At 45.7% G+C, this 22184-nt stretch overlaps 1 protein-coding gene across 1 annotated transcript in view; it reads left to right on the forward strand.

The window, feature by feature from the left end:
- Window positions 1-20478, forward strand: part of LOC119453784 (intraflagellar transport protein 56) — an 85600-nt gene extending 65122 nt beyond the window's left edge. Inside the window, exons 10-16 of the mRNA XM_037715839.2 lie at window positions 272-335; window positions 2951-3039; window positions 7024-7107; window positions 11746-11815; window positions 13563-13669; window positions 17901-18034; window positions 20318-20478. Of these exons, the coding sequence (XP_037571767.1) occupies window positions 272-335; window positions 2951-3039; window positions 7024-7107; window positions 11746-11815; window positions 13563-13669; window positions 17901-18034; window positions 20318-20432 (663 nt within the window). The 3' untranslated portion in view covers window positions 20433-20478. The remainder of the gene's footprint in view (window positions 1-271; window positions 336-2950; window positions 3040-7023; window positions 7108-11745; window positions 11816-13562; window positions 13670-17900; window positions 18035-20317) is intronic.
- The last annotated feature ends 1706 nt before the right edge of the window (window positions 20479-22184 follow it).

Consider the following 22184-nt stretch of genomic DNA (forward strand, 5'->3'; position numbering starts at 1 on the left):
GCGTTTCATTACGTCTGTATGTACAAAACGAACTGTTTTATTGTTTCGAGGTGAAACCCACTGTCACGAAATTTGCATTTTAGTGCGTGAAAGTGGTCCTGTGTGCTTATGACTACGCAACATCGGTAACTAGACGATATGTTCAGTATTTTAGGAAAAGCCGATGCAGCAATCTAGTTGGCGTTGTTTTTTAGAGCAATTTAGAGCTTTGTAGAATGTTTGTGGTAACGACGCCGCATCAGTTGAACTTTTTTTTGATCATTCTTCGCAGCGGGAGCACTTGAAGATAGCGCAGCAGTTTTTCCAGCTTGTCGGAGGATCGGCCAGCGAATGCGGTACGTTGATTCTAGCATGACTGTCGCAGACAGATGAAACAGCAATACGATAGTTGCAAACGCTGGCAATAATTCTATGTTCATCTCGCGGTTGACTTGGGGCGGTTCACGGTAACTTGAAACCTGCGACGTCCTATTCAGGATAGCTTGTGAGCTGTCTCTAAAAAGCGTTTCTGAAGCCAGAACAATCAAAGAAAACTTCGAAATATATATTTTGTGGAAACTGTGTAACGCATTTAGAGACGAAAAAAGAACCTGCCTGTCTGGCTGTCCGCCAGCCAAAAAAAAACTGAAATATTTCGTGAGCTATACCGTTAAAAGCCCTTATAAAGAAGTGGTTGCGCCCTCGAAAAGTCTTTATTAAGCAAGTGAGGTATCCTCGGACGATCACCTTCGACGATACTATCACCTTCACGTGACGTAGTGCTCAATCAGCCATTCGGCTCATCTTCTTTTGTTCAACCAAATCAGCGCGCCCCTGATGACCGATGCGATAGTATCGTCGAAAGTGATCTTCCCAGAATCGGTCCCCAAGTTAGTTCGTTGTAAAGACCACGCACCGCATCGCTCACAAAAGAGCAGCTAAGCATGTTCCGCATAAGGAAACCTTTATTGACCACGAATTCAAGGCAGACTTAGCGAAATAAGTCTCGAATTATTTCGTGCACACTTCGTCTGACGTAATGTGTGACGGCAGGCGACGCTAATGTGCCGAGGTTCAGGGCATGCTCCGAGGCGAAACGTGGCGGATACGCAAGGTAAAGCTGCAGATCATCGAATGCCGCTAACCCTTTGCTTGCAGTCAAGAGAGTGATATAAAAGCAAAGGAAAAGCGGGGAGGTTAACCAGAGGACATCGCCGCTTGGCTACCCTGTACTGAGGAAGGGTTAAAGGGGTGCAAATTAGAGAGAAAGAAAACAACTCAATACAGAACTGTCTCTGTGGGCGTTGTCACACAGTCCGCGACTTTCATGTCAATACTATTAGTTCGGTTATAGGCTCTACAGGCTCTTTATCGCTGTTGTCTTGCGCTCACGTTCGCGTCCTGTCCACCCTAGAAGGCTTTGATGACGTCGTCGGTCGTCAGTTACAGTTAGATCATCGCATCGTCATAAGCTGCGACATATTCGTCAGCCGTCGCACTCGCTCCTGGTACTCGTACGTCAAGAAGCGTACAGGTTGAGCGATTACTGGAACAGTGCAGCAGTACTTCACACTTGCTGACATCGGAAAAGTTGTCAAGTCCGCCGATGGCGCTGCTGTTGGTGCTAGCTTACACCGCAGCTAAGTCGCGGCTGCCGTGGGCAGTGGAGCACCACTACGGGGCGTGTAAAGCAACAATTTAGCCGTCCAGGACGACTAAATTCCTTCGCTGTACAGACGCATTTGCTGCAGTGGTAGTCGTTGTATAGAAACGTTCACAACACATGTGAAAGATAGAAATTTGGCAGAGACATAATTATTCCTCACTATACAGGTCATTTCGTTGTAGAGGCGTTCGTTCTAGAGGCATTGGACGTTACCTGTAGCTTGAATGTGGTCCGTGCATTCCGCAGTAAAGTGTGGTGCCGGCGAACTGAAGCCCCTGAAAGGAGGCTCATTGCTCGGACAGTATATATATATAATCTGTTGTGCAACTGCGTACTGAAAACGAGCCTTGGGGTAGGTGAGCATGTTCTGTAACTCGAGATGTTACCTACGCGAAGGGCTCATAAATGATTACAGACTGTAAAGACGGTATACCACCGGTACCACTCCACGGTAGTAGTCTATTACGGTGAATCGACGATGGATGGAACAACTGAAAATATTCGACTCGCAGAATAGAAGAGGCATTGAAGAACGGTAACGATGTTTCATTGGTTAATTGTGGCGAAAAGATGCCAGCCAAGTTGGACAACCAAGTTTGGAAGCACAGCATGTGCAAAGTACTTCTGTGATGAAGATAAATAATCACAAACATTTTTTCTGCGAAATTACGCTAATAAATACTTGTTATCTGTCTCCTTTAATTAGCTAAGGATTGGTAAACAGAATAACGTTGATACAATATGGAAAGACACGTGGCAGCGCGACATTTAGGTTCACGCACTATCACTCAGTGACGTCACAGTTCCGCAGCCTCAACTCCCGGCTGGTTGAATGTTCACCAATAAAGTGTTATCACCTTGCAGTAGTTGCTAAGCAAGAAATTAACGTGGCAACTACCAGAAAATATATGTCCCTTAAGCCGCTAGCAATAGGCAAACATAATTGCAATTTGCGTGCCGTCACCCTGAAAAATTAGCATCGCAGTAGGATAAAATTCATTAAGTGCTGAGTTCATTTTTCCCTCTATGAACTATTATTCTCTTACAGGAATGTACATAAATTTTTTGAAGGACAATCTACGAGAAAAAGCCCATTTGTTGTTCCTCTCGAGCAGCGTCTCTCTAACTTCACATCCATTGTCAGATACATCGGTATTCTAAATCTGTAGTATGCTTAACGAGGATACACTGTAGATACGAGACGCGAATGTGTTTCGCGTACGCTGCCCCCTGTGCGCACAATTTAACTGGTCCTTTCACCTTCGTTTATTGTTGTGGCCCGCACACTCCTTGTGTTTCGTGCAGACACTATACCTGGTCGTCAGTGCATGGCGTCCTGCTTCTTCCTGCTCAAGCAGTTCGACGACGTCCTGCTCTACCTGAACTCCATCAAGGTGGGCCTATCTTACCACCTGATAACACCTGGACTTTCTGGCGCGGGCTACTCCAAATGTAAAGCGAAGTTTTCTTTGCGAATACTCCCAGATTTGCCTGACCGCATCCACTGGTGCTGCTGTCTTATTCCCGAATAGCTCCACACAGCGCAGCTCCCATACAACTAATCACGCTTTATAACCTTCTATAACCTCTATATAACCACAGGCAAATGACCAGTAAACGATACATATGTAGGGGCACCTATATATGTGTCGTTAACTGGCCATTTGATTGTGCCCAAAGTGCGCTTCCTTGCACCACATATTTACCCAACTAATGGCGGCACCAGTCATTGTTCAAATGAAGGCGAAGTGCTAGCTGTCTCTGGCGCTTGGTTACATCACGAAATGCACATTTACGTTTTTCGTCTCATAATACAAGGAAACGGGGCTTGTACACGGTGGTCTCCAAAATCGTTACGCCGCCATTGCATGCAAATGCTTCGAGCAAAAAAAAAAAAAAAAAAAAAAAAGAAGAGGTCAGTGACACAGCTCTAAAGTTTAAATACCCACACACGCCACAATAAAAAAAAACAAAGTTTCCAAGCTGTTCACAAAATAGAAATGTCATCGTGGAAGTACAAATGACGTTCCTTGTCAGCCTGCTTAGCGGAGGTGTAGCCATAACAGAATCTCGCTGTGCGAAGATGAAAGATGCGGCTAAAGACTGGTGCTTTCAATGCATTCTTTCTGTGTACTTTCTGTGATTTTGTTTTCACCTTTGGTGTCGCCGTAAAACTGATGCCTTCCACACCTTTGAATGTGAAGCGTTCTTTGCCTCATTCTAGGTACATTGCGGGAGGTTGGCAGGTAGGTCTTTCATGTTTCGCCATAATTCGGACCTCTGTAATAAAACATGCATAACCGATAGTGGAACCGAACCGACGCCTTCGAGAACAGCAGCAACCCAATGCTCTACCCACTAGGCCACGATTTCTTGCGTGATACTTATTACGTACACCATTTCGTTCATTATGATAACTAGACCACAGTCGCACACATTCGTGCCAAAGTCGACTAGCTCTTTGAGTTGTTCGGTGCGTGCGCCCCATGTCACCAAGCGACCACAGGTCGCGCTTTCTGAGATCTGTTAGACTACATTATCTCCGGGATTGGCCCACATTCTTCAGTACTTTCCTCGTAGCACCCAAGACCACGCTCAAACTGCGCGATGGTCCATCACCTTCATTATAAGCCTATATTGAGTATGCTTTACAATTTCTTCGCCGGAGTACAAATGTCATCGTCATTTTAAAATACACCAGAAGACGCAACCATACCTATGCACGATTGTATAACGCTTAGTCCCAGAATATGTCGCAATTCGTGTTTCTCTCGCGAACGCCAGTTTAGTACCCATGCAGAACACAACAATCTGCCACGTATGAACTCACGTCGAACGGCCTCAGTATAAATCATGGGGTCGCCGTCAGTCGACCGTCGTCAACGTGGTCCTCCTCTTGCTGCTGTCATTACATACACGCACGCTCGCATCGCACACACAAAACTACGCGATATACACACACGTGTTGCTTGTCCTGGTAAAGCTTTGCGGAACCGCAAGCAATTTTGTATAGCCACCTGCCCGCAAAATGCTTCGCCTAACATCGATTGCCACAGTGCGTGATATCTGCACATTTTTTACGTGACCTTTTTTTTTTTGCAGGATGCGAAACAAAGCAAATGCAAATAAGAGCTCCGGCCTATAAGGAGGCGTGAACATTCCGCAGTTGAACCCTGACTACTCTGATGTATTTGATGTGCTTGGGCTCGCGAAGCATCGGGAGCATTGAAAGAATCAGCGCACGAATATGGCCAACCAAAAACAAAGTGGCAGATGTTGGAAGATGGTACTCTTTGCGCTATATGTGACGTGCTTTTTGCATTTTCTGCTGGATTAGGGTAATGCACTTTTTAAAGGTTTCGATTAATGATTGGATATAATGAAATAATATTCAAACCTCTTCTCCAGGAATTTTTGCCATTTGGGAGTAGTAGGTGTTGGCGTTTTGAAGCTTTCCAATCGTAGTGTGGCCGATGTCAATTACTTATTGGACAAAAGTGACTGCAACGCGGGGATAATGATTGCGCTAAGCCGCAACAGGGTTGACGCAATGAGGCGTGGCTGCTCGTTCCATTGCGCTCGGGGTGCCCGTCAGTGTTGCCTTTCTGCCGCTGTATTTAGGGACAAGCACGGTTGCGCAAACCTGCTGAATGGGCTTCGGCCACCGCCCAGTGATGACCCGGACTATTTGACCGGGGAATTCGAGTGCCTTGTATGTACACCCGTGAGAAAAAGTATACGGACCACGGGTTGCGCGATAAAGCCGTTTTTTTCTCTGCCTGTGAACGCAACTTGAAATTGAGGACTGCAGTCCAAACTTGGCATTAGGAACTTTTCAGTGTACTCGTCAATTCCAGTTTATGCTTGTTAATTACGAAGAAATTCAGTTTTTTCGGCAACCCTGTGGTCCCTATACTTTTGCTCACAGGTGTACGTTCCACCTATGCGGAATACATTCTGTATTATATACACATAAACAAGAGTTTCCTGCTACCTCGCCAACCTCTGCACTGACTGGACTCGCAACTACAGGCACTCTTCGCGTCTGCGTTAATATGTCCGCCGTCTCCGCCCCCACACATTTGCCTCGGCCACGCATCGCTACGCTGTACGCGAGCGTGTTGTCTGCTCTTCGATAATAAACCATTAGACCACTCCTCCCAAACGTAAGTAAACACCCGTTGACAGCCCGTCTAGCCACCAAGTCCAGCTGTCATTCGAATCATGAAGGTTCCACCTCTATCTCCTCCCATTCACCTACAGCAAAAGGATGCGCTTCATCGCGAGTTTAGGCGACGTGATGTTACAAACTTGGAATCACTTAGCGCACTAAAATCACTATATCTTACATAACTGATGTGTCACCATCCCGTTCGCGATCGACGGTGACTTGACTGACGGCGTTTAAGTTCCCGCAGTAATACTTTGAACCAGACAAACGCCTTAGTGCAAGCATTCCAGTGAATTGTGCCTGCTGGTGGTGATTCGGCCTGCACGGAAGTGCACATACAGGAATTATTTATTACCATGCCCTTCATACGCACTCTCGAGGCGAATTCAAGTTGTCGACCGACGCCGCATTAGCAGTGTCCTGCGCTGCCGACGGTCTCCATAGACGCGGAGTGTGTTTGGCTGCAAAAACGACAAAGCGAAATGGATTCACCGTAGCGCTATGCTCAGTCGGCTCAGTGATTCAGTCAGGGAAGCGCTCTACCTTCCGCTTCTACCCAGAATCTTTACATCATGAAATCTCGGCTGACAAGTGCAGGATTTACAGTGCGCTGAAACATTCTAGTTGACATTAAGCGGAAGAAATGGAGCTGGGCAGGCCATGTAATGCGTAGGATAGATGACCGGTGGACCATTAGGGTTACAGAATGGATACCAAGAGAAGGGAAGCGCAGTCAGGGTCGGCAGAAAACCAGATGGGATGATAAAGTTAGGAAATTTGCAGGCGCAAGTTGGAATACGCCAGCGCAAGACACGGGTAATTGGAGATTGCAGGGAGAGGCCTTCGTCCTGCAGTGGACATAAAATAGGCTGCTGCTGCTGATGATGATGGATCTCAGGATTGCTATTTCTCGGTATTATCTCTTTCGTATGAACACCACTCACAAACTCTGGTGATAAAGTACGCGAAGTGTCACTCTAATCATTGACGAAGCGGGAAAAGGCGAAAACAACAAGAAGTAATAGTATACAATATTTATGTTATCCCGGTCCTACAGTGTCCGTATTACTTTGGCCTGAATCTCTGTCTATGGTGCTGGGCCCTAACACATCGCACGTGATTACCTGCGAACACTTCTATATGAGTAGACTTATCCGAGTAGACTTATCCAACTGGAGCTTTTGTTTTCTTGAATGTGAACTTGCAGAGTTACTTCTACAACGACGACACATTCAACTTCAACTATGCCCAGGCAAAGGCCGCTACGCGAAATTTCAAGGAGGCCGAAGAGGTAAGTCTTTGGTCTACACGCTGAATAAGCAAACGAAGAAAAAAACGAAGCAATGTACAAGCTTGACACCTGTTTCAATGACGAGATGTAGCTTAAAAAAAAAGTTTCAATAAAGTTGTTTCCATGATGCACACTGTCTGCGTGCAGTACCATGCCCTGCGTATAACAAAATACCGCCATTTAAAGTGATTGTTTTTGTCTGGTGCAACTCGACGGCCGCTATATGTCACATGCTACGCTCGATTGCTCCCAGCGCGTCATTACCATTTTGCGCTACTGCCTACGGAAGTTTCCGAAAACAGTTGTGTCAACGCTGATATCTTTCAAACGTTGTTGGGACATGCAATCGGTACTAGGTAGCTGTTGGTAAAATGCCTGAAATATTGGTTATTGTCGAAATAAACGAAACGCCTCTGAAGTTCTTGTCAACTGGCATTTCCATGAGGTAGCTAGGTGCATTGAGGCTATTGCTTCTGCCACTAGACTTGTGTTTGAAGAACGTGCCCGACTTGGAATGACTCTTGCTTTGTTTTGTGAGCCATTCGAAAATGTAAGAGGCACTCTCTCACGAAATGTTCACTTCATAGCTGCGCTGTGAACTGAAAACTTACATTTGAAATGTTTCCTGTTTTTTTTTTTTTGGGGGGGGGGGGGAGCATTAGTCTGGTTTTTTCATCACATTGTCCTCCAGTGCATCCGAAGCTTTGTTCCTCTGTAAACTAAGAAACAAAACCCAACGGTCCCTTGTATGACTAGAGAATTACTTCACATGTTTCGCCGCATTTCCAGACTGAGACGCCTAAAGCGTGCGGGTGACATCCATGCTACAGCACAGTTTCTTATTCTTAAGGATGAATATCGCACCAAGGCAAATAAAGCCAGTGATTTTTACTATAATGTTAACTTAACTAACTTATTGCACAGTAACCCTAGAAAATTCTGGACCACAATATTTCCTAACGTAAGTTCTAGCAATACATTTACGGTTAACAATGTCTCCTCTAGTGATCCTAAGGTAATCGCCACCGCATTTAACGCGCATTTTCAATCTGTTTTCACGATAGACAACCTCGAAATTCCTGCTTACAGCAGTGATGTGTATCCTTCTATTGAAGATGCCTTTGTCTCTGTTCTTAACATGATCTTGAACCTTGACATGAAAAAGAGATGCGGCCCAGATGAGATTTCCAATACTTTTCTGCGTCGTTATTCTCTTTGGTGTTGTCGCTACCTAACGCTTATATTCAAGAAATCACTATCAACTAGCACAGTTCCTTCGTCGTGGAAAACAGCAATAGTTATTCCGTTATATAAATCTGGCGACAAACAGTATCTGTCAAATTACAGGCCGATCTCTCTAACATCGTACTCCTGCAAAATGTTGGAGCACATACTACATAGGCATATTTCTGACTACCTTGCTAATAACAATATTTTATCTAACTTTCAACACGGTTTTCGGCGTGGTTACAGTACTATTACTCAATTGATAGAATTTAGTCACGACATTGTCAGTACACTTGATTTAGGTTACCAAATTGATTCCATCTTTATCGACCTCTCGAAAGCTTTTGATACAGTTACCCACTCCACACTTTTATGCAAGCTTGACTCGATATTTAACAATTCCTCTCTTGTTAACTGGATCACTCGTTTTCTCAGTGACCGTTTACAAAGCGTTCGTTTCAGGAACACCAACTCTTCCGCTGTTGACGTAACTTCCGGTGTGCCGCAGGGTTCTGTCCTGGGACCCTTACTCTTTTTGCTGTATATTAATGATTTACCTTCCAGCATACCTGTCAACATACGCTTATACGCGGACGACTGCGTGCTTTATCAAACTATAAACTCACCTAAAGATCATATTCTTCTTAATGATTCTTTTGACTATTTCTGCCAATGGTGTAAAACCTGGCAAATGACTATAAATTTCAAGAAATCCGTGTACATGTCATTCTGTAGGCGTTTGTTTCCATCCACATTTTCTTATGCATTTAATGGTTGCGCACTGGAAAGAGTGTCCGAATATAAATACTTGGGTCTTTATTTTACTAATAACATGTCATGGTCTCATCATATAAATTATATTTGCAACAAAGCACTTAAGAAGCTGGGCTACTTACGGCGTACTTTGCGCACAGCTCCTTTAAATACTAAAGTAGTCGCTTACAAATCAGTTATCCGGCCACTTATGGAGTATGCTTGTGTGGTATGGAATCCGCATAAGAAATCAGACACCATGAAATTGGAAATGGTCCAGAAAAAAGCTATCCGGTTTATCTACCGTCGTTATGACAGCAACTTTTCTCCGTCTTCTAAACTTTCACAGTTAAATCTAACAACTCTCAGCATCCGTCGCAACATAAAATCCCTAAAGCTATTGCATTCACTAATTAACTCATCGAACAATTCTTGCCTTAGCAAATACATAAAATTTATGGAACCTTCCTCATCTAGGAGATATCACCATCTTAATATTGTACTTTATCGGTCACGAACAGATGCGTTTAAATATAGCTTTTTCCCTTTAACCATTGATTATTGGAACTCTCTGCCTGGTGCCATTCGTTCCCTTCCTTTGGACGATTTCTTGCTTAGGCTTGACTGTTATTGATTTATCTTTTGTGTTGTTTGTTCTTGCTTCGTGCTGCTTATATTTGCAATTTGTGTACGCTCTACAACTGTATAATTCCCCACTCCTGCCATAGCCCTAACAGGGCTGCAGTATGTAAAAATAAATAAATAAATAAATAAATAAATAAATAAATAAATAAATAAATAAATAAATAAATAAATAAATAAATAAATAAATAAATAAATAAATAAAACTGCAGTGCGTCTGTAAGTGGCAAGCTAGCCGCGAATAATAGCACTAAGTAACTCAGTGACACATTTGTTGCTAAGATTTCTATTACAATGTTGGAATACGTTATTGAATTACAGGTTATTGTGGGCGCCGAAGTCAGGACGACATGTGCCCTGGCTGCTCGATAAGCAAAATGTAGTATTAAATAGGCCAAATCTAAATAGATGGTGCACGCTGCTTTAGTGTCGCTAATATCGGTGAGAATGTGCTTTTAGGTCATTTTTATGGCTGTGTTCCGATACTCGCCATAGGCGGCAAAATAGACGGTTAAGCGGACAGCGGCCATCTTAAGTCTCGTTCAAGTTCTCACGAAGACGTGAAAGTAGACAGCTTCGCGAATACAGCATCGAAGTCGAAAACGATTTAGGCTACTTTACTGTTCAAACAAAATGGCGGTTGAGAAGGACGCTTGCAAAATCGATGGGAAAGCCTTCTGCGCACAAGAAAACTTATAGATAGACATGCTTTGTCATGCTATTAATGTAAAATCACGTCTTGTTTTTCATAAGTTCGCCGACGCAGAGAGTTAAAGTACAGAAATAATGCGAGCTTCTCTCAACTTTTACTTGTCGCTGCGACGTGGCGTCACGTCGCAGAAGCGTCTTCTATACGTATACCAAGCGGTTCGAAACGCGTTTCATTGCTTGGCCTCGAAGCTGTCTCGGCTGTCTCCTTAGTTGATTACGTAGACTCTCTCCTACGCTGGCCATAATTAGAACTCACCGTATATTTAACAGCCAAATGGCTATCCTGTTATAAAACAAATGAAGCCGGGTTTCAAAAATTTAAGGTCATTTGTAGGGTTGCAAACGTATCATTCATTGTAATTATTAGGTCACGGCATGCTGCATCACTTCCAGAACACTAACAACAAACGGGAAAGTGCACTAAATTACGAAGGGTACTTGGTATATATATAAAAAAACAAGGAAAAGAACAACAACAATGACATTGACAGGCTAGTTGGGGGCTGACACATGGAATGGCCGCTAGTAACGAATGGTCCCATGGCCTTAGAGGCGAACAACAAAGACTCTCGCGTACATACAAAATGTTGCGTATTATAACTGTGGATCCGTTTGACTCGGTCTTACGCACACCTATAACGTGTTTTCCATGCCTAAGACTAAAGCAAATAAAAGACAAGATGTGATAGCAACAGCGTCAGTGACGGGTAAAACAGCAGATAACACACGATGAGCAGAAAGAAAATGAAGCATAAGAGTCAACAAGCCACTCGACCCTCCTTTCGCGCACATAGCTGGCGAATTTTCAGCGACCGGTGTGCATTTTCTGGTTACTTCAGAGTCCGTTAGTTCATGTGATTCAGAGGCCGGTATTCACAAAAGAGAAAAGTCGTTCTTCTACTAAAATTATTCGCACGTGCGGGTGCGAACCAACTGCGATGTTGGACAAATTAGCCAGTGCGACCAACCAACGGCCAACAAGACCTACTAACGAAAAGCGTAGTGGATTTGGCCTTAAGCTCGCCACATTTGTAACCATGGCCTAATTCACTCTCTAAAGCATACGCACCATGCTTAGAAACAGGCTACGGAGGCATGTCTTATTCCATAGAATAAGGCAACAGGCATGTCTCACTTCCATAGAATGGTGAGTGATCTGCTTGTTTCTCGTTCCCGTTTCAATTCATGCTGATGGTACTTATCGAGCGCTGGAAGCCTAAAAGTGGTTCAAAGTTCCAGAGGCCCTTTTTGGAAGGTTATGTTCTTCTTATTAACTGGTGCCTGCTTCTCGTATGGCCGCTGCAGGTGTTCCTGATGATTCAGAGTGACAAGATAAAGTCAAGCTACATCTACCAGAGCTGGCTGACCCGATGCTGTGAGTCAATGCATAGCTCTTTTGCGAATCTTGAGGAAGTATGAAAAAAGGAAATCTTCAAGCGCAATCGAGAACACGGAAGAAGCGAGGTGACGTGCTTGTGTGCGTCCAGTCGGCTCGTCCGCTATTGGACCTGAATGCTTTTTTCTTTATATGTCCAACTAAATCGATAGGCTTGTGGGAATAGCTACATCGCTCACACGACAGCGACTGTGTTACCGGTGAGTGCACACAGGCGCGTTTTCCAGAAGTATACAAAGTTAGAAGTAACATGCTGATTCTGAACGCTTTCTGCGCCCACTAGTTCCGGTTTTTGAATTGGAGTGTTTTCGATGATGAGATACTGGCTTTAAAGCCTGATGCAGAACTTCATTTTTATTTCTTATTTTTAAGTTTTCTCACTGTGCTCATTAGAAATGAAGGCCTAAAAGAAGTAATCCAATGTCAGTAGAAATTTCACGTATTCGTAAAAAAAAGCACAGCGAATTTCAAATAAGTGCCGTGTGTAACTAGACCAGTTCTGCTATTGACACTTCTGTGTGCAGGAATCGAAGCTGGGCCGAACAGCTTCTTCGTTATCCTCTGTGCAGTGTTCGTTTTGCCGGGACTGGTCGGAAACGGACACCGCATAACTCCGACTTTCCTTCGGTCGACCTCACGACCTCTTTTAACAGCGAAGCTGTTTAAGCAAGCCGTTCAAAAATAAATTATGAGGTTTTACGTGCCAAAACCACGATCTGATTATGAGGCACGCCGTAGTGGGGGACTCCGGAAATTTGGACCACCTGGGGTTCTTCACCGTGCACCTAAATCTAAGTACACGGGTGTTTTCGCATTTCGTCCCCATCGAAATGCGGCCGCCGTGGCCGGGACTCAATCCCGCGACCTCGTGCTCAGCAGCCAAACACCATAGCATTGAGCAAGCCGTAATTTATGGTTCGTATCAAGAAACTGTCGCGCCGTAGCCATTGCAGCCAGGAGGGTGGAGGAGGGTGACGTGGCGCATGTGCACGCGGTCTCCTCCTCGCCAGTACCCTGCCTTCCAGACCCCCGCCTCTCTTCTCTCCGCGGTGCGCTGAGCCAGAAGAAAAAAAAAACAAGGCGAAAGCTTGCACTAGGCCGCACAAAGCCCAAGACACAGCGCAGCTGGCCGATTGATATCGAGCGGCTAGCCTCGAACGCGTTTGGCGTCAGCAAGCAACAGCGTTCTTGGCACTGTGCCAACATTTGTTAGCCTGCTTGTGTTTGTGGCATACCAGGAAGGCTGTCGCTCGTAGGCGCCGACGCGTCCAGCGCTAGTCATGCGAAATGTCACGAAAGGCAAGGTACCTCCGAAATTATCGCTCGAGAATAACTTCCTACATGTGTAGTTAAACCAAGTTAATACCTAGCAGTAGCAGCCACTGCAGTAAGACTTGAGGATCGACAGTTTCGCTGTGCCTACGCTTTGCACGACCGAATGCAAACTTGCCTGCTTTTTTCCATTACAACGTTCCATCTGTCCGAATACGACATTTATGCCTGCTCAATAATTGCGGCATCATTTGTGCGCTGTGGACAGTATCGCAGTGTACGAACTTTGTGCGCTGTGTGTACAGGCTTCTCGCGGAGCGAAGTCTAGCCACAGGTCCTCGCGTCTGTGGAGCGCATGACGCCTTGTGCACATTCGCGAACACGCCACCAAAATTGACGCAGAGTGCTCCGCGTAGCGTTGCCTTCCCTTCACAGCGATTATGCTCTCTCGCAGACATCATGAACGGCAAGCCCCAGCAGGCGTGGGAACTTTACCAGAGCATGGACACCTCCAGCGAGTCCTTCAGTCTGCTCCAACTGCTGGCGAATGACTGCTACAAGGTGCGGACTGCGTCTGTATGTTGTGCTGTGCTAAGCATTCGTGATTCAGAATCAGGCTCTGAATCAGCATCAGGAATCTCAACGTCTCAACATTGCAAAGGAAATCACCAAGTTTTGTGCTATTTCTCTAAAGGTATTCATTGAAAAGACACCATGTACTCGCAACGTATGACGCCACCTATTCCAGAACAATTTCTCTCCGAATCACCCAACATAGCTTTAGTGCTCCAAGTTGTCTTCTCGTGGCCTTCAAACTACGTGCGTAGACGCCACCGCTGTCAGAGCTTGTGCGGTGGGTAAAACCCCCGCAAATCGCAAACCGCATTGGCACAGTGGTTAGCGCGTCGAGATCCGAGCTGTATGTTGTCTGCGGCTTATGAATTTGATTAGCTGGTGTGGTAGAAAACATTTTACTTGTGTGTATCCTATATGTAGGCGGTGAAGTTGTGGACGAGGACGAATAGTGTACATAAAGCTGTCACGTGACGCAATATGCAGGAGCTACTTCAAAATGTTGTTTCCTCCAGCAACCTGAAGGTTACTTTACGAATCAAACGCTTGTACTAGCTTGACTATAGTCATCACCATATTAAGACATTCTTGCCAGACTAGAAGGCTCTAGCACTAACTGCGTTTAAAATGGTATTGCAAGTAATATTGTGAGCTGAGTTGATTCGTACGGACTACAAAATGCAGTACCGGCTTGCTTGCGCTATTCTTCATTCAATGTCCCCTGAAGACAGGAGAAAAACAGTCAACTACACCGGCTCTTGTATTAGAGTGATTATTGTCGAGTTACTCTTGTGTGCTTTTAGTGCTGTTATTCAATCTGGCTTGCTTTTTTACCCTTGTAAACTCGATTCGCACAGCAGTAAGCAAAATTACTTTATGAAGCCTTCTAGAAGGCCTCACAAACTGCACTATAAACATTTGTGTACTTAGGCGTCACGTGTCGCATATTGCAAACATAGGTTGATTGAAAAAAAAATTTGGCAATTTCGCCTGCACAACCTACTGCATAAGGTCATCATTGAGTGTCTCCATGTAGGCGCATACACAAGCAAAAAAAAATGCAAAAAGGAAAGAGATGTTACATGCGAGAAATAAATCATCCTAAAGCTCAAGGTACGATATGGCAGCTTGTGAACTACACACTTTTATTTGCCCCCCGCGCCAATATTCTTTTATAATGTCCTAAAATAATGCGCAGACGAACGGTATCTCTTCACGTAGAAGTGACGTTGTGTTCTTACACGATAATCGTAACGGCGCGAAAACATCGATAGTTAGAGGTGCTGTACGTCGTCTTTGTAGGATACATAAGAGATGCCTGGGTGAGCGGCCCCAAATAGCGCGGTGAACTTATTATTCAACAACACGCTACATTCGATATCTCGCTAGAATATCTAGCCGCACAACGCTCCGCACGCCCAATTTTTAAATATGAAAGGCTAAACGAACAGATCAACGAAATTTGCCTCTGAAGTTTAGCCGATGTCTCAGTGAAAACTCGATTCGTGTACCTATGGTTGCTCTTTTACAAGGCTCATTTATCTCTGCCCTCCTTAATTTCTGCAACTGTAAACTTGCAACATATATCCTGTGATGTAAAACAATAAACCCTCTTTCTTGATGGAATATTAAGGCGAAAACCTTTAATGGCTCAGACTCTCGGCGTCCGACCGTCCGTCCGTCCGTGCCCTGGAACGGTGGCAGCTGTGGCCCCTCCCCCTCACACTCTCTCAACAATCACGTGATGGCACAGCGGCGCATAGCAACAGTTGCGCGGCCACAGCTGTGGCCTCTCCCCCTTGCACTCTCTCAGCAATCACGCGATGGCAGAGTGGTGGTGTCCGACCGTCTGTCCGTGCCCTGGAACGGTGCCAGCTGTGGCCTCTCCCCCTCACACTCTCTGAGCAATCACGTGATGGCACAGCAGCGTATAGCAACAGTTGCGCCACCACAGCTGTGGCGTCTCCCCCTTGCACTCTCTCAGCAATCACGTGATGGCACAGCGGCGGTGTCCAACCGTCCGTCCGTGCCCTGGAACGGTGCCAGCTGTGGCCTCTCCCTCACACTCTCTCTGCAATCACGTGATTGTAGAGCGGCGGCGTCCGACCATCCGTTCGTGCATACCCTGGAACGGTGCCAGCCTGGGCCTCTCCCCCTTACACTCTCTCAGCAATCACGTGATGGCACAGCGGCGCGCACGACAACGCTCCTTCGTCAGACGTCTCGTTGCAGCAGTCGAGTTAGTCGGATGGCTCCCAAGCGGCCCGGTGATTATTCCACGTCAAGCGGTTCGGAGAAGCACCCCAAGAATGTGGATTCCCCCGATACCAAATGCCAGAAGAAGAATGAGCGAATGCGCATGCGGCGGTAGTCAGTCGAATGGGCACAGGCTTTCGCCGAACACACTTTGGAATTTACAAAATGTCCTTTAATTTTTTTTTCATTCTGTTCGACAAAAAAAATTCCATGGAAGAGACGGAGACGTGAACTTTTTCCTCTCCAAAACAAGAAAAAAAGAAAACTATGTCTGTGTCTATTACATTTCTTTCTGAAACATGTTGTTTAGGTGCGAAGTTTTGTCACAACCGTCGTATTTGCTATCAGTGACTGATCACCAGTATAGAGTTGTGATTCTGTTTTGCACAACGAGCCTGTTCTGTGGTTTCATTTATAGCCATGACTTCCTAAGAATGGAACCACCTTTCTGGCGCCGTCGCCTGATTCAGATTTGGGATTCATTAAGTGGTAAAATAATTCAGGAAGAGGTCCCACAGGTCAATATTGTCAGGACGACCTCCTATGAAGCATAAAAAGAAAGGAGAGTGATACTCTACACATACTAATGAATTGCAACATGATGCAAGTACACATCATCATCATCATCATCAGCCTATATTTTATGTCCACTGCAGGACGAAGGCCTCTCCCTGCGATCTCCAATTACCCCTGTCTTGCGCTAGCGTATTCCAACTTGCGCCTGCAAATTTCGTAACTTCATCATCCCATCTGGTTTTCTGCCGACCTCGACTCGACATCACATGCAACACTATAATTTTAGTAATCTTTTTGGGAAATACTAGGTTATTGTATATATATATATATCTTAAAGGCATACAATACAAGCACATACAAAATGTTATCTACATACAAAAAAGGAGTTAGAATCCATGTGAAACGGTAAGCATGTGCGCTATAAAAATATTGCTAATTGTAATCAGTAACAATCGTAGAAATGGAGTAGTTACAAATTGTTAGGCAATTAGTGTCTATGCACTACAATTGAAATAATAATACCAATAGTCATTATTAGCAGTGACAAAAACGAAATTCGCATGCAATAGCACAACACAACAAAGATCCCTAGAAGTATGAATTGCTATAGGGAGTGCATGGTAAATCGTCTAAGAAAAAAGTGAATGTTTAAAGAATTCCAAAACATACGTGACGTAAAAAAGCTTTTTGGTCATATGGATGCAGATTCCCAAACGTCGTGCCCATAAATTTTAAACTGAATTATATATATGCGAAGAGAGACTAGCTGTCATTCAAGGCCGCCGCTCATGACTACTTCTATAAATAACATGTAGTGCTAAATAAAAAAAAGATTATTCCAGGGTCCTCGTTATAATAATGTTGTTTACAGCATTGTAATTTGTATGTGCAACCTCTGTGAACGTACACTTCTTATTAAAATTAAAGTGTAAATTGTTGGGTTTTACATGCCGAAACCACGGTAGGATTATGAGGCACGCGGTAAGTGGGTCAATTCTAGAATAATTACGACCACAAGAGCTTCTTTAACGTACCCACAATGCCCGGTACATGGGCGTTCTTGCATTTCGACCCCACTGAAATGCGGCCACCGCTGCGGGGAATCGACCCCGAGACCTCGTGCTTAGCACTCGCCGTGGTGGCGTAGCGGCGAAGAGGAAGAACTCCCGTGTACCGGGCGTTGGGCGCACGTTAAATAAATGCAAGTTGTCAAAACTATTCGGGAGCACCCATACTACGGCGTGCCTCATAATCACATCGCAGCGCAAAGCCATATCCACTTAGCCACAGCGGTAGTTTCATCCTCTTTTTAGCGCCAATCGAGCCCTGAGGATACTGCAGTGAATAAATAAATAAATAAATAAATAAATAAATAAATAAATAAATAAATAAATAAATAAATAAATAAATGACGGCTGTCCTTGAGCACCGCGGTTGGATATCGCAGATGGGCCACTTCCTGTACGCTGCGCGAGGTTTCGACCTGCTGGAGAAGATGGACGCCAACCCGGAATACTGGGAGGGCAAGAGGGGGGCCTGCGTGGGCACCTTCCAGAGAGTGATCGCTGGGAAGGGAGAGCCGTGAGTATGGCTGCGATGCAATACTCTAGACATTATCAAGTAGCGCGAAAAAAAAAATATAAGAAAGTCATTAGACATTCCATTCTGTGAAGATGGATGACAAGCGAAGCTGTTTAGCACGTAGGCACGTTGCTCCTCGGCAGTTCGGACTGTACGCGACCTCCCCATTACGACAGAAGAAAGTGAAATTCAAGATCGAGAACGGCAACTTGTCTGTGTGGTTTTTTATATACATTCGTGTGGACGACGGGACCGCCGCCCCGAGGAGCGGGCGGCGGAAACGAGACACGCGTGACGTTTCCACGGTACCGCCACCCCGGAAAAGCGGAAGGAAAGGAAACTAGATACGCAAGCGCTTGGAACGCCGACAAAGAGAGGGCGGTTCAAATGTAGACTTGGCCGACGCGGGTCGCACAGCGGCAATTCTTTGAGAAACCTTTATTATCTACCTGGGAGTCTACTTATCTTAAAAACAGTGCCTGTTGATAACTAATCAACTGAAAATGCATATCTGAGGGACGCCGACGATCCAGCTGTGGAAGAACACGACGATGAACGTGGGAGTAGTGCCATGAGCGCGTTCACGCGGAATCTGAGCTTTCGTTCACGCAGAGGAAAAATCCATGGAACCCTATCCATAAACAGCTTCGTTGTAAAAAAAGGAAAAAAAAAGAAGAAAAAAAAGCGTAGGACGACAACGAGGAGCACACAGAACACAACGCTGTTCCGTGGCGCGTTCTGTGTACTTCTCGTTGTCGGCCGACGTCCTTGTTGCGCTAGTTCACAATGCCTCAAGCATTTGATTAAGCACGAACCACACCAACTGTCTTCTCTAATTCCGATACTCATCGTAGACGGCAATGTAGGCAGCTGAGTAGACAGTGGCCATCTTAAGCCTGATTCAAATTCTGACGAAACCGTACATATAAAGGCTTTTCTTACCTGTTTTTGTCGATACGAGGTGTCTTCACGTCGCAGAGACGTCTTAGAAACGCAAATCCTGGAGATTTCCAAAAACAGCAAGAAAGAAATCAGGAGGGAAAATCTGTGTGATAACGCGAAGGGGAGTGCTTTGCTATTTAGGCACGAGCTGGCTGCCTGAGGGCAAAAACATACGCGAGCAAATATGCGCTACAGCATGAAGCATGCGTGTGCTGAAAAAAAAAAATGTCACAGTTTCGCCCTAAGGGCGAAGCAATGAATGCGATAGCAACACAGCAATGTCATACGAAGTAAGGTGAGCGGCTTTGGTAGCAATATGAATTGTAGTAAACATGAGCTGATTAAGTAAGCAGGTGCGCTGCGGCGTAAGTAGACCGACATGAAGAGAGACTCGATGACCACGAGAAGGCGCGTGTGAAAGGGTGGTTTTGATGAGAAGCGCTTCCCGTGGGCAGCGCGTGCGAAGGGACGCACCTGTAGTGCTGCACTGCCGATCCGGGCAGCATTACATGTGTAGCGTGCGTTGGAAAATGTGACCCGACTATTACTAACTGAATGAACAAGCGTGGTGTGAGCGCGCACAAACAAACATGAAGAGATCACACTGAATGACTGCAGACAACGACTGTCAAAACGCTGGCAGCAAGCATACGCCGCTGCGGGCGAAGGCAAGTGCGGTCTATCGCTTCAACAGAGCCGTGTGGGGATAAGAGACGGTGCGGCGAGCGACGAGCGCGGTTGTTGGCAGAAGAAAAGTGCGCCTCCCCCCCCCCCCCCCCCCCCCCCGCTTCCTCCAGCGCTGGCTTCCCGCTTCCTTGCTTGCGCGTGGGAGAGATAAGAGACGGTGCGGCGAGCGACGAGCGCGGTTGTTGGCACAGTAGAAGTGCCCCCCCCCCCCCCCCCCGCTCCCTCCGGCGCTGGCTTCCCGTTTCGTTGCTTGCGCGTGGGGGATTGAGTGCGTTCGCTCTCCGTGATAGCGCGCGTCCCAGCACGCTTGCGCTCGGGCATACGGCGCGCGGTGAAGATTTTATCTATACGGAACCTCACGGCGACGGCGACGGCGACGCCGACGGCAGAAATCCGGTTGAAGTGTCCATATAATTGCTATCGCAATAAAAAAAGCCCGGTAACGACTCTGCACGTTGTAATGGTATGCCAAGAGATTGAACCAGATATGCCTATAGGGAGTGTCCACTTTCTAGGAGCGTTGGGCTTCAAAGAAGACGGGAGGATTAAGTGGTCAGCAATATATAAGAGACGACGATAGTGTATATGTACAAGTCTTGTTACGTTTTTAGTCTTCAAGCAGGCCTATGACAAGCGTTGCTTTCACGAACGCAGGGATTGCCTGCGTGAGATCGTGGAGATGCTCAAGTCCGAGAGTCACTCCCAGGCGGAGTCCATCAGCAAGGTGATGCGTGCTTGGTGCAAAGAGAAGAAGATAGCGCTTTCTTGACGGGCCGGCACCCTTGTACTAAGCGAGCAATGAATAAACTCTTTCAGACTCTCGTGGCGTTCATCCAGACACCCCAAGCCGCGGCATGGCAGCGACTTTGACGTTGTGATGCTGCAGAATGCGGTCGCAGGTTGCTGCATTGCAATTGGGGCGCAATGTAAAAGCACTCGTGTAACGTGCTTTGGGTGAATGTTAAAGAACGCCAAGTGGTCAAAGTCAACCCAGAGCCCTCCCCCCTCTCCCGCCACTCCTCCCCTCCCCCTCACTACAGAGCTTTAGGTCGAGGGCAACACCAGTTTTTCTGTCTATCTGAATGAATCTACAATGCTTAAATGCTTATAAGCGAAAACCGCTGTACCACTTTGAATGCAATTAGGTGCACTTGGGAGAAAAAAAGTTAATTGCAGTCACTTTAGAAAGTAGATTTTGATTTAGCGTCTGACATGTTTTGCCACATTTCCGAAACATTGGCTAGCCTAAGAAAAAGTAAAACACTCGTAGTTTACAAATCCGTAACGGTGCACCGAAAGCAGGTATTGCAATTCTGCAAACTGCATCTGTTAAAGCATCTAAAGCGGACAAATTGGATATATGAATTTAAATGCTTCACAAAATGCGTTACAGTGTTTTGCGAGTGTTTTGCTCAAGTTTCAATCACACATTAGGGGTATACAGGGTGTCCCAACTATCATGCATCAACATTTAAAAAAAGAGCAATTCCGTTACTCGAACAAAATCTGGTGCATATTGTTTCCAGTACAGTGGAGTAGCCGCTAGTAATTTTTCCCTACTGAGACTTAATTAGGTAATTGTAAATAATTCTCTAACTCGATAATTGCTGTCCTAATTATCGAAGTGCCAATGAGGCAATTGTAGGCACCCCCAAATGACATCTAACTGTGGTATTTTCAGCGACGTCCTCATTGCGTACAATTTTTTTCTGACTATACTAAAGAAACCCCACGAAATGTGAAAAATACCACGTGACTGCGCTCCTACCCGCATCATAAGGCAGCGCTCTCGGACAGGCTCCTTCTGAGTTAGCCAGAACGAAATAAAGGAAATAAAAAAATCACCGATGATTACAATACTCCCAAATGCACAATTTCAACACAGCTATACTATACGTGTTTTCATATCGCCATATATTGAGGCAAAGAATTTGAGAGAGACATGTAGCAGAGTCATAAATCGTCGAAAATCTGATCCGCGGGTCTAGCGCGTCGGCTTTTACACATGACTCGTCGAAGGCTCCACTAAAATCGCTGGTGCCGATTGGCGTCCAGAAAGTACTAGACAATTCGCGTCGCGCGTACATTCAGATTACAAGACAATTGCAAGCCACGACAATCGAAACAAGCGCGAGCGAGACCAAACCAAGCAAACGAAACAAGCGCGAGCGAGAGCTACTGGGGCGCTATAACGTAAAATGATTCCAAACAGTTTGGATTCCAATTTCCTGACGTCAAATTTACGTAACCATCGACGCAAGCATCGGGCGGTGACCCGCACCGTTGTCCGCACAACCCAATCAAAAACTCTGCTCGTTTATAGGAGGCCACCTTTTTTCGCTTTCAAAGCCAATCACATTGCCTACACTCAGCGGTTTTTCTTATCTAATTGGCTGACAAGAGGCGAGGAGCACGCTCTAGTGGAGAGGGTTTCTATGGGGCCGAGCCAGCGCAGTGAAAATAGATAACCACATGAAGAGGGTGGTGCCGGCTTCTCCGATTGGTCCGCTTCGCCTTAGCT

Source organism: Dermacentor silvarum, chromosome 5 (genome assembly GCF_013339745.2).
Source record: "Dermacentor silvarum isolate Dsil-2018 chromosome 5, BIME_Dsil_1.4, whole genome shotgun sequence".
Classification (NCBI taxonomy): Eukaryota; Metazoa; Arthropoda; class Arachnida; order Ixodida; family Ixodidae; genus Dermacentor; species Dermacentor silvarum.